The sequence below is a fragment of the Pelobates fuscus genome, chromosome 8, assembly GCF_036172605.1.
Source record: "Pelobates fuscus isolate aPelFus1 chromosome 8, aPelFus1.pri, whole genome shotgun sequence".
Lineage (NCBI taxonomy): Eukaryota > Metazoa > Chordata > Amphibia > Anura > Pelobatidae > Pelobates > Pelobates fuscus.
The window spans coordinates 124,634,488-124,648,239 of record NC_086324.1 but is presented as its reverse complement, the minus strand read 5'-3'; the positions used below and the strand labels follow the sequence as shown (position 1 = coordinate 124,648,239).

General features: G+C 39.3%; 1 protein-coding gene across 6 annotated transcripts in view; it reads right to left on the bottom strand.

The window, feature by feature from the left end:
• The window catches only part of MRTFB (myocardin related transcription factor B), a 285,293-nt gene that overhangs the window by 54,810 nt on the left and 216,731 nt on the right, over nucleotides 1-13,752 (bottom strand). For all 6 annotated transcript variants that reach the window (XM_063430294.1, XM_063430295.1, XM_063430298.1 and 3 more), the window contains 3 exons: nucleotides 12,699-12,764; nucleotides 6,490-6,545; nucleotides 5,349-5,424 (listed from right to left, as the gene is read on the bottom strand). In XM_063430294.1, coding sequence (XP_063286364.1) covers nucleotides 5,349-5,424; nucleotides 6,490-6,545; nucleotides 12,699-12,764 — 198 coding nt within the window. The remainder of the gene's footprint in view (nucleotides 1-5,348; nucleotides 5,425-6,489; nucleotides 6,546-12,698; nucleotides 12,765-13,752) is intronic.

Below are 13,752 nucleotides of genomic sequence, written 5' to 3'. Positions count from 1 at the left end.
CATGAGGCCTGAGAAATTGTAACTCTACTTATGGTACTTGATCAAGGACTTCAAAAAACACTGTGGTTGTTTTTTTACCATCCTCTTGGATGTGAAATACATGCGCATTATGAGAACTATACAGACTTGTGGAGACTGTATAACTTCTACTGAAAGGGAAGAAGTGGGAGTAGGATTGTCAGAGATATTACAGACATTTTGTTGATGACATCACTGCAGAAACAAGAGAGACCTGGAATTTTTTTTGCAAAAGATGTATGTGTTTTTTTACATGCATTATATCTACGCTAAATAAAATGATAAATCTGTGCCTCATTTAAACCGTTAAATGAGAACTCCATTTTGTATTTCAATGTTTTGTGGTTGCAAGTTGTGTTTAATCTAATGCTGGTTCTGTCCAACCCACACAAAAAAAAACTGTCGCCTCCCCCATTATACAATTATTAGAAGGAGAGATTTGGAACTGTATCAGTGTTCCAAAGCAACGGTATGACTCTGCAGTCTCAGAGTGTCAAACTGTATGATCGATGTGTGCTCCAAATGCTGATTATTAGCAAAGGAAGTGCGGAGGAGTGCAGAGTCAAGCCATCTGCTACCATACTTCCCTAACCCCCCTCAACTCTGAAGGAACTTTAATGCTATTGACCTCCAGCAGCTGTCATCTGATATTGATTAGGAACTCCTATCCATCCTTTCCCTCTCCTGTCTGTCACTCCACATATAACACTACCCTCACCTCTGCCTTAAACACTGCAGCCCCATTCCAAACATGCACCTCGAGGAGGACACGCCCCCAGCCGTGGCATTCTAAATCAACACGCTAACTGCAAAGATGCTCCCGCTGTGCTGAATGCTCCTGGAGGAAGCCTCGCACCCAGTCAGAATTTCTCCATTATAGATTCATATTGTGTTCATACAGCGCAGTCCTTGCCCTCGCCAAACAGTCATACTTTTCCTCTCTCATTAGTTCATGCTCCCGCAATCCCAGGCATCTCTTGGACACCTTTAACTTTCTTCTTCGCCCTGCTGTGGCCACCCCTCAAACTAACCTTACAGCCGAGAGCTTTGCATGCTACTTTACCGACAAGATTGAACAGCTAAGGAAAGAATTCTCCCCACCTTGCCTTTCTCTTTCTCAACCACACATAGATCATGCCTATCCTACCCTTCAGACTTTATACCCTGCCACTGAACAAGAGGTGGCTGCGCTTCTACTTTCCTCTTGCCCCACCACTTGCCTTCTTGATCCTGTCCCATCCCACCTTATCTTGTGCCTTCCTGAACACACATCTTCAACTGCTCTCTCTCTTCTGGCATTGTCCCTGCTGACCTTAAACATGCTACTGTAGTACCTATACTGAAAAAAACATCCCTCGACCCGTCCACCCCCTCTAACTATCGGCCCATATCCCTGCTCCCTTTTTCCTCAAAGCTTCTGGAAAGACTTGTCTTTACCTGTATGTCTCACTTCCTCAATTCCAACTCTCTCCTTGACCCTCTTCAATCTGGCTTCCGCCCCCTCCACTCTACTGAGACTGCTCTTATCAAAGTTACTAATGACCTAATCGCAGCTAAATCCAAAGGCCACTACTCCATACTAATACTTCTTGACCTCTCTGCTGCCTTTGATCATGCTCTCCTTCTCCCATACGGCCAACTCACGCTCACAGGACTTCTCGCGGGCGGCGAGACAATTTGCCAATTGCATTTAAAAAACAAAAAACAAAAAAAACTAAGCAAAAATGGTGAAGGATCTCAAGCTTAGAAAACATTTTTCGATAAAGCAAAAATCTAAATATTTCATTTAAAAATATATATGTATAAATGCCATTTTAAATGAAAAGGAGAGTTTGAAGTGATAAGAATTAACATTTTTAATCATGAAAAGTCCCACCATCCACCAATGAAAGAAAAGGGGTGTATTATATATATATTGGACAGGCAGCGACCTTATAGAGGGTAACCCTCTAACCCTCTATATAAGGAATACACAGTAAAAACAAAGAAAGGTTGCGCCAAATTTTAATTTTGTTAATTTTAATGTTAATTTTGGCGCAACCTTTCTTTGTTTTTACTGTGTATCCACCATCCACCAATGCCTATTGCATAATAAGATAATAACCCTTCAGAATCTACATCAGACAAACCCACTGACAGAGTATTGTTTAGGGCAATATTATTTTAACTTATCTTTGTTAAAGGGCCATAACCACTACAGCCCACTGTAGTGGTTATGGTGCAAGGAGTGGACTGGCACCCTCGCATGGTAAGGCGTCAAACCGCTTTTGAAAAGTCTTACTAGGTGCTGCTCCCCACCTCCCCAACAATCCTCCAGGAGCTGGAAGTTTCTAAAATAATTATATGTTTTGCTACTGTAAAAGTGGTGGCTAGATGCAAAAGTGAAGGCATCATCATGGAATGTACGTGTAATTCCTCTTACTTTCCATTGGGTCTAACCCACTTTTAGGAATTTGCCCTGATTTTATCATTTTAACACTTTCCTAAGTCTGTCACTTTCAGTTGCTCAAAGGGTTAACTCTTCCTGGGGAAGAACGGCGTTTATCTGCCATCTCCATGCAGTGTTTTGAGTTGGCCAACATTAAGAATTATTTGGCATTTGTGGATCTGGTGATATTGTTGTAGGATGGCGGTTTGTGTCTGTGACTCATCTGACCAGATGTTCCAGTTCATAATAAACAATGTTATTCCTCTTTACAATAGGTGCTACTCAGACACGGAAATGACAGAATGCCATTTTACCCTGGAGGTACCAACGTCATTTCAGATTCTCACGTTATTTTCCTTGACAGGCAAGTGCTAGGGCTCAAAAATAAATAACTTGTTGGTTCAAAGTGTACTTTGTTCTAGGCAAAGACAATATACACATTTATAAGTATACATAAAAAGAAGTAGTAATGCTGTGATTTTCAAGAACTATATTTCTCATGATGCTAAGCCAGCCAAAAGGACTAGGGAAATGGAGTTCGCAGGACATCTGCTATGTCAACGAGTTAGAAATTACTGAATTATCAAATGTTTGTTTTTCCCTTGAAATGAAGCTAAAATGTAAACTAAACTAAAATGTATAATGCATATCAAAGATAGGAGTGCATGTATTGCACTAAATAAAGCCTGGCTGGAACTATAGCTTTGAAACTACCTGTTGGCTACCACTAGTTAGTAATCTGTACTTTGCACCAGGTTTGTGTCCGCTTCCCCTATAACAGTTTTGGATTTGGGAATTTGCTTAGGATCATTTATTTTGGAGATTACATTCACATATCTTTTATAGACTATGAAACTGAACGGCTGAAATCTTACCTGCAATGTAGCCATTTCTATCAGAGTGGCTATTGAATCATGTTAGGTTTAAATAATGCATGGCTCTGGTTCTTAGCCAGCTATTTGTTTTTCTAGTTAATAAAATATTTGCAGTAACATTTCTAATAAACCATGCAAAGATAAGGAATGTTACTTCTGTACGTCACTGTGTATTTCTGAGCTTAAAAACTAGTATTATTTTTAAATAAATTTGTGAAAGTCACTGCTTGACCACACACACGATGCATCGCTATAGTGTCCCTATCCCTACTCTTATTTAAAGGAATTTAATTAAAATAAAAAAAAATGTTTTACTTACCTTTTACCTCCTCCAGTGCGGTCCAATATAATGCTCCTCATAGAGCATTGGGTAGCTAATGCGCATGCATGGCAAGAATCATGCACGCATTCAATCTACCCCATAGCATTAAAAGCACTGAAACAATGTGTTACTATGGAGGCTTCCATGTAACGTGGACGAGTTTTCGTCAGTCAGAGAAGCAGAAGCACCTCTAGCAGCTGTCGTGCTGACAGCCACTAGAAGGGTACTTACATTTGCAATGTAAATGTTGCAGTTTCTAAAAAAAAAAAAAAACTGCAATGTTTTACATTGCAGGGTTACAAGGACAGGGGTACTGCACACTTACCACTTCAATGACATGATGTGGTCTGTATGACCAAAATGCTTTCAGATGATAAAATGGGAAAGGCACAACTTGTCAACTCTTTTACTTCAATTTTCAAATGCACTTTACACAACTAATATATACAATAGTAACACATACAAAGACATGATTAGAACAGTTGGAGATTGGAACTTGTTGCCCGTAGCACAAACAATTTATAGACTTAATACTTGAAACGCAGTTTGGTGACTCATCAGAATGCAAATGTTCTCCCAATCAACTGAAAGCCACTGAGTTAATCTCATTATTTCTATACATTGGCCAAACTGAAAAAAAATATCTGTACAAGCATTTTACAAAAGGGTAGGTCACGGTATCCAAATTCTCGTTTTTAACACTCCACGGGCATTCAATACAAAAACTAACTAATGTGACATCTACTTTATAAAATAGTGCTCTTTTTCATTACAGCATTATATGGATATGTGAACACCATTTCAAAGTTAAAGAGACGCAGTTACACAAAATGCTGTAGATGTATATACAAATATTTTAAAGAATGTATTATCTCTGCTTTAACACTGAATTTAGCAGTAGAATCCAAGATTTGTTGCTCTAGAATGTATATTCTCAACATACATTTGCATAATGCAATGTGATGGGGAAAAAAATGATCTACCAATGTCAGACAAATATTTAAAATCCATTGTTCTACGGGCTTTCCCATGTCAGAGCAAACAAGCATCCTATTTGTGAGGCTACGAAGGATTCAAGGTGTATAATGGACATAATAAGTAGAAGGGGCAGTATGACTATCATGTCTAAACAATGCAGCTATTTTAGATTTGTTATCTCTGTAGTCTAAGAGGGAGTGGAATACCAAGTGGCACGTAGCAAATGTAACTAAGGCGTTTCAATGATAATTCATAAGCTGAAACAAGAGGTTTATCGGGTAAACTAAAATTGAAAATCCACTTGGGCACATGATACAGCCAGGATTAAACTAAAACAAATAATTCACACATTTATTCTTCAAATCACCACTGTGTCTACACCAATAATTATTCACTATATAATGATCACTATTGCATGTTTATATCAGTTTTGCTTCTATTTAGTTACAGGCATTTACTCTAAATATAAATGCCCACAGTAACAAAAATCCATTAGCAGAGCATGTTCTATAACATTTTTATTACTGTGTTTCCAAAACAAACAAACCCCAAAAATATTTTGGAAGGAAAATGATTTCTACGTGTTCATTGTTTATATTGTATAACCAGTGTAATGCTTGTATTGTATCACATCTTACATAACAATATAGCACGCTGTGTAATAGTTTTTTCTTTTTTTACAGCAGAAACAGTTTTGCAAAATGGAAAAAAACAAAATTCTATTTACCTTCTAAAATGTGCATCCTTACAAGCTCTGAGCGCTCTGGTCGACTACGGATCTTGTGTTTCAGGAAATTCTCGGTCTGTAGGTCAGAGATCAATTTATTACAAGGACTATTTTTCATTTGCAGTGTATAAAGTAGAAGTGCACAGCACTATAAGTTGTTGGAAATGTGAAAACAACATATGAAACTCTTTTTTTTCCAAGCTGTTCGTTGTTATGAGCAATGTGTGAAATGTCTTTGCATTGTGCATGTGGTTTCACACAACTTCCACTGTCACAGTTGTGAAACAGTACTGTGCAAAAGTCTTGGGCCACCATTAGATTTTCTGTTTTAGCAATGGTATAATAACAATATATAATTATTCCTCTGTCTCTTTATTAGAATACAGCCAGAAAAACAGGAAATTTGTATGCAAGGCCACTCTTAAAGGGAAATCGACAAAATGGATACTCAAGATGTGGTATCCAGCTATTCTAAAGAAATTTGAAGAATCATGAGAGGTCATAGACAAAAAAAAGGACTGGAAATCCAGGAAAACCTTCAAAATCTGATGAGAAGTGTCTGAGTTTCTTCTTTGAGAGACTGGAAGAAGTCCAGCAAGGACCTGGCTCAGCATCAGACAGCTTCATCGGGATGCCAAGTTGGCCATTCTACAGTCCAAAGGAGCTTGATCAGGAATGGTCTTTGTGAAAAGGTATACATTCCAATCTTTGCATACCTTAGCCTTTTCACCTTGTTCCTCTTCAGAAAAAGTGGTTTCTTGGCTACTACCCTTCTGCAAAGACCACTGCTGATCAAACGTGTTTGGACTGTAGAATGGACAACTTGGCATCCTGATTAAGCTGCCAGATGCTGAGCCAGGTCCTTGCTGGGCTTCTTCTGGTCTCTCAAAGAAGAAACTCAGACACTTCTCATAAGATTTTGAAAGATTTCTTGGTCTTTTTTGGCCATAAGCTCTGATTCTTTAAATTTCTTTATAACAGCTTGAATAACACATGACTATAGAAGTAATTATATATGGTCATTATACCATTGCTAAAACAACAAATCTAATGATGGCCAAAGACTTTTGCACAGCACTGTATATTATTAACAAAAGAACCTGTTTTATATTTTCCCAAAAGTTGATATTGTATATCTTACCCTGGCGCGTTCCAAGCTCTTGATCTGCTCGTGAAATGCAGCAGGGCTTTTTAATGCTGGAAAAAAAGTGAAAAAGAGAAGACAGTTACATTTCAACATGTATATATTTCACAAACATCTGGGTCCCAAGGTTAGATATCACTGCTTGGGCTAAAACAAGTGCCTTGTCACAGCTATCCTAAGGAATCTATCCTGGTATCAGTATACAAAAATTAGAAAGAATGCATCCGACAGTCTGATAAAAACCAGCGTACAAACTGTTAGATAAAGAACAGAAAATGTCTTGCATACTGTTATGTGTTTCCTTTGAAAATCACTTACTTGAGTGCAAGACCACTTTTGTTTATAAAGACACTGAGGTGCCGGGATTATCCTGGAGTACCTTTAAGGGTTACTCCAAGCACTATGACTACTTCAGTGTTTTGAAGTGGTCATAGTGCTTTAAGTATGAAACATTGTACATACAGAGATATTTTAATTTGCTGCTGAAGGTTTAATTCCATCCCTGGCAGTGTCATTAGTATATCATTAACCCCTGGAGGAACTAGACGTATGTGCTGGCTAATATCAATTCTGTGCATATCTCATGCACAGGGGTACATTCATTGGCTGAGAGCGATCAGCTGGAGCCAGATGCATATCACAAGGCTGAGAGTACAGCTTGAGGAGGTCGAAATGCTACTGTGTACTTGATGATCCAATAAAACTGCTTAACTTTTAAGTCAGAAAAGTAAAACTGGAAAGGAGCGATGTCTGTTTTTCCCAGCAGAGGGTGTGAATATTGTGCGGCCTTCGTGATGAATTGGATTAAAATAACATTGTTCCTCTTTTCTTCCACTTCCTCTTTTTTCTCATTTAACTCTGTTTGCACTAATCTTTTCTTATACTGTACTTGTTAGAGGCACTTAGAGGGGGAAAAAAAACGGTCTGTCCCATAAACCTTGTTTACTTTCCATCTATGGGAGACTCAAATACGAAAAATGTGTTTTGTTAGATGGGAAAAGTCATGTACCTCTAGTCATGGACAAAAACCATCCTTTGGGCAAGCTAAATGTTGCAGAATGTCACAATTAAAACAGGCTTGTAAGAAATACAGTAGGCCTCCTTCGTCACAATTTGGGATTATGATATAGCATAAAGGGTATATTTTAACATGATTGGTATCAATGACCCTGGGTGGAGAAGGTTTGTCACAGGGAAAGATTTTTAGATTTAAATGACTGAACATTTTGATGTTGGCCATCAAACTATTTTAAAAGTTCAGTGGAGCAAAGTAGAACATTGTTACTCAGACAAATTAATGGAGTACAAAGTATTTTGCATTTTTGCCTTGCATTCTTCAAAGAATAAAAATGCAAACCAGAGGTGATGAGGTCAGTTATTTGTTCCAGGTGAAATGTGTATAATACTTCTCATGAAATCTACACGTTGGAAAGATCACAATTAGGTATTCATAAAAGCTGTCTCGTCGTAAAACATCAAACAGAATGTCTAGACATTTTAGAACAAAGGGCATATAATTGATTCAAATGAACTAATCAAATTCCTCTCTGCATACTCCAACAATAGAGATTTAGTCGAATGGCTAGTTTTTGTTTTTTCTCCCCAATTTATTTACCGTATATACTCGAGTATAAGCCCACCCGAATATAAGCCGAGGCCCCTAATTTTACCCCAAAAAACTGGGAAAACGTATTGACTCGAGTATAAGACTAGGGTGGAAAATGCAGCAGCTACTGGTAAATTTCTAAATAAAATTAGATCCTAAAAAAATTATATTAATGGAATATTTATTTACAGTGTGTGTATAAAATGAATGCAGCGTGTGTGTATGAATGCAGTGTGTGTATGAGTGCAGTGTGTGTGTGTGATGCAGAGCCTTGGTTGGGGGTGGGCATTTTTATTATTATTTTTTAATTATTATTATTTTAATATTTTTTTGGTTTTATTAGTAATATTTTTTTTTTTATTATTTTTATTATTAATATCTTATTTTATTTTTTAAATTTATTTATTTTTATTCGTCCCCCTCCCTGCTTGATACATGGCAAGGAGGGGGGCTCTCACTCCCTGGTGGTCCAGTGGTGAGCACTGTGTAGGAGGTGGCTGGCAGGAAGCGTTTACTTACCTTTCCTGCAGCTCCTGTCAGCTCCCTTCTCCTCTGCGCCGGTCCGGTCAGCTCCCCTGTCAGCTCACAGTGTAAGTCTTGCGGCCGCGCGGAGCGTTGCCACGGGCTCTGACCCCGCGGCTCTCGCGAAACTTACACTGGAGGAGAAGGGAGCTGACCAGACCGGCGCGGAGACTTATACTCGAGTATATACGGTACATGCAAATCTATTACATTTCTTGTGAAATGAGGTTGGCCTTAAAACAAATAATCCTATTTACCTTGAATGTCTTTTACAGTATCACTTAGTTCTTTGATATTTAGTTATTACAAATTTTTACATAAACATCAGTTTCTTCAAGAACCTTTAAATTAATGGAATATTATTTTCTTTATCATACCTGTCTGTACGGTATGAGTGTTTTTTCTGCTAGGCCTACCCCACCAGAGACTTTTTATTCTACTGATACACAATGCCTAGTTAGAATAAAATGTCTCTCCTGGGCCCTGGTCCGGCAGATTGACTCTGTCCTTATCATGTCACTACGGCATGGGAGTGCAACTACACCTGGGACTGGTGGCGTCCTCGCATGCGAAAAAGTGGACTCATGTCTTCAAGTGTTAACAGCCTACCATTAATAGGCATCGGCTAAGCAGCTCGATGCAGGTCCTCTAACGCAAAGCTCATTTTTAGTGCTCACCATGATTGCTTTGCTGCTCTACCTTAGGCAATAGCTTTAATGGCCTGGAGACTCCTTATGTTTGCTTTGTTGTGGAGGAATAGTCTAGTGGTTATCTTAATCTATTTAACGTTAATCAATTCTATATAATTCTGTCTTACGTTATTAAGAATTTGCTCCTGGTTGTTGTTTTTTTTTTTTTTTATTCTTTATTTTTGGCGTGCATGTATATACGTTTGTATGACGTTTGTATGAAATAGTGTCCGATTGAATTAAACTTGAAAAGAAAATAATATGTGAAAACAGGCATTATAAGCATGTATAGTGAAGACTCCAGTGTAGTAGGAGCTTTACTGGTCAATGATCTGCCGATTCCCAGGTATGGGAAACAGAAACCCTGGAAGTGGGGGTTCAGTGAGCCAGCATAAGTCCAGCAGTTATATTGGGTTTCCCTCCGGCCCTAGGCTGAGTCATTGGCTTGCAGTTGTGTGCCGTGGATCCAAACCTGCCAACAGTCCTTATCTCTCTCTGATGGAGAGGGGCGGAATGCCTGGGTGGTGTATTGCCGCGGGTAGCGGTAGCTCTTTCGTCTACGTGGATGCTGCTTCGAGGCCATGCCCCGCGTGGCGCTTGGCTTGTCATGGTGTATGGTCTTGCAGGGGGTGGGTGATTGCCCGAGGGAGGCTTTTTCTTCTCAGGAGCCCACGTGCATGTCCCAGTACTCTGGTTGCTTTTCGCTCTGCCAGCCAGGGAAGGTGTAGTTTGACGTTGCTCCTTCTGACAGGATGAGGTCGGCATCAGGATCTTCCCCCGCCAGGCCCTTCTCCCCGGTACACAGTAGCGGGTGCTGGGCATCTTGTGGTGTAAGTAGGTAGCATTCACGAGGGCCTTGATCCTTTGTGGCTTCTTAGAGACAGGTGCTGTCAGAGGTCTATCAACCGCCTCTCCCTTGCTCACCTCTACGGTAGGCCGCACTTTATCGTCAAGTTTAGGTTGTCCGTTATGACACGGGAACCCCACAAATTGAGTCTCAGGATTACACTTATTCTTCCCAGCTTCAATGTTGACAGATTGTTTGGGATAAATATCCTTAAAATAGCTCAATATTGGATTCTCACACGGAGCACACGCTTTGTGCGACCAAGCAGCTTGGCGGTCAGGCCCCGCCCCCCCTCAGCTCCTGTTTTAATGGCAAAGTTTAAGCTTTTGATTTTCATAAATATGCCTACCACAACTGCTAATTTATACAACCTTTTAATACTGATCAGATGTAATCATCTCCTAGCTTCATCCTGGTTACTTAAAAAAAAAAATGTGCAGCTCAATCTTGTCATGATACAGTTTGCTTTGATATGCTTGTTTGTGGTCCCTATTGCACACAAAAAAAATTATGAATTTTTTTTTTTAAAAAGTCTCTGCTGTGCTCGAAAATAAAAAAATGTAGCAACACTTCAACCATGGCAGCCTCACTTTAAAATTGAAGATGTTGAATTGCTGCATAGGCATCCATTAGTGCTGATTTGAATCAATACATTGATGAGCATTGGGCAATTGTCTTTTTATAGCACTGGAGATACAGAATCTGTTCTCAGAAAGGCAATGCAAAAATCATCAGAAACTGCCTTTGATTATGTGCTACTACAGAATCTAGAATGTGTTTGGCTGTACTCTTTTGTGATAACTGAGTCTCCATTTTACAAGCACAGAGCTTACTAAAACCAGAAGCAGTTTGTTTACCCTGCATCTTCTTATCTCAACAAGTTCACCAGGATTGCTAATTCTAAATACAGATGATATACAGCTAAATCTACTAAGTAGAAATAGTGTTCACCTACCTATTGGCAAAGTAATATCACGGTTATATATTTTTACTGTTTAGATTTTGTCTCCAATTATTATTTTATTTGATTTATTTGTATTTGTAAGTTTAGCTTAGTTGACCTATAAGGGGGCATATTTAAGCTACATTTAATTGCTTGCATATAAAAAGTAGTTGACAAACATATGGTAAGAATAAAATGGAGATGGAATGTACAAGAAGCTGAAGCTGTTCAAGGCCCCCATTTGTACCATAATATTAAAGAAGAAAGGGAGAAGTCTATACAAACTTTGAAATAAGGATTCTCAAAATGTTTACTTACGACGAGGCAGGTTAGCAAGTGTTTTGACTTTCTCCATTTATGTATCCTTGCTTACACAACTATACGTAAGGGGCAGGCCAAACAATTTTAAATAAATAAATTGTTTTAATATTGTCACTTATGTTCAGTTAAAACCTAAAGCCTCCCCCAAAGCTTCTCCTTGCTTCTGTATAGTCATGCTACAGTGCTGCTGCCCACCCCATGTGTAACCTATTAAAGGGACAGTAAAGTCACCCAGACCACTTTAGCTCATGGAAGTGATCTGGGTGCAGTGTCCCAGGTCCCTTAACCCTGCAATGGTAATAGTTGAGGCTTCTGAGAAACTGGAATAATTACCTTTGAGGGTTAATTCTACCTCTAGTTGCTGTCTACCAGAAAGCCACTAGAGAGACTTCCGGGTCACTTTTGGTCCCTCGAAACCCCATAGTAAAGTATTATACAAGGCTTTCCTATAGTGAAGACCTAATGCGAGCGCAGCAAGCACTTTAGTACCGCCCCCTGCTGATGTCAGCCAGCGAGGGAGAACGTGACAGGTAAGCTTGAACTTGGTTGGCCATTGGAGTGCTGTTAAAAAACTCCTGTTACTTAAAGGGAAACTATAGTGCCAGGGAAAAAAAACAAGTTTTTCTGGCATTATAGCTTTCCACCCCCTGGTCTAGGCCCTCTGCCCCCCTCCATGGTGCAGAAGGGGTTAATAAGCCCTTCTGTCACTTACCTAAATCCAGCATCGATGTCCCCGGCGCAGGCTCAGCTCTGCCCATGTCTGCCGGCGGGGGAGACCTAATGCGCATGTGCGGCAATAGCCGCGTTCGCATTAGGATTTCCCCATAGGAAAGCATTATTCAATGCTTTCCTATTGGGATTCCGGCGGTGCTGAGGTCCTCATGCATAGCGTGAGGATGACCAGCGTTGTTTAGGCAACCAAAAGTTTCCTTCAGGCCCGGTAGTACCTCTAGTGTCTGTCTGGTAGATCGCCACTAGAGCAGAAGCCCTAGCAGGTAATTATTGCAGTTTATAAAACTGCAATAATTACATTCTCAGGGTTAAGGGTGATAGGAGTTTGTACCCAGACCACTTTAATGAGCTGAAGTGGTCTGGGTGCCTACAGTGTCCCTTTAAATGTGCATAGGGATTTAGGATAGTGTGCAAGTAAAAAAAAAAGCTTTGCTTTTCCTCATCAATTTTTTTTTTTTTTTCTATTGAAGTAACCAAAGTATTAGAATTCCTATAAACACATTAAATTCTTCAACCATGAGTACAAATAAAATGTGAGTAACTTACGTGGCATGATGCCTTGGTCTACAAGTTGTTCTCTTGTTCGCCTCTGCTGTAGACGTAGTTGAAGTACTAAAAGAAAGAGAAGACAAAGGGAAACTATGAACAATGTTGCAAATTATCTTGTTGTGGCATATATTTGTTTATGCAGAAACATGCAGTCAACACATGATATTATAAAGATTCTCGAACATTTGCAAATGGTTTGAAATATACAATCAATCAGAATCAAGATAATCTCCAATTGAAGACCTTATACCATACAGCCTCCTAGCTTTCACAAGACAGTCCCTAATGTACCATAGATCTAGAAACATTTCACATTCAAAAACAAAAGTTGGTGCAATACTGGCGCAATACTGCTTTTAGAAGGTAATTCTACCTGCAGACAAAAGGAATGATAAACCAAGAACCCAGATTTCCAATACAGCCAATGTCTCTTAAGCGATTTGTGCATCATTGGACATTGATGAAGCTCTGTATATCACACATTCATATGTAGGTGCGTGTCCAATTTAAATAAATATGTAGGTTTTCTGAGCCGAGCATTGGTGGACTGTATTGGTTGACCAAAATTAATAGTGTTATAACAGAAAGTGGATGGAGCTCGAATGAAAGAGTGAAAAGCTATGGTACTGCCATACTGCTTTGCCTTCCAAGTCACCAATGAAAAAGTGAAGCTTAAGGAGGCAGCCTACCCTCAGATATGAAAATACAGCAGTGGCTGGTTTGGCTAAACATATTACAGAGCGTAATGGGTGCCTGGGTTGTAAATGCAACAGTGGAGTTATTCCTTCAGGCTCATATAGCAGCATTCTGCTTATCAGTGAAACACTATTAGGAAAATTTGGTAACAAGATAAGAATATTTTATTTTAGTCTGTGCAGCTTGAATTTACTTATTTCATAGTAAAAGCTGAGAATGAATCACGTATACTCCGCTCTCTTTTAACAGTACCATTGTTGGAAATGGAACACTTGCTGTGAGGCAAGGCCAGAAAGTTATTTCTCTTCATGCAGTGTAGAGATGACGATCCTACTATATTAACCTTCTGAGTGAT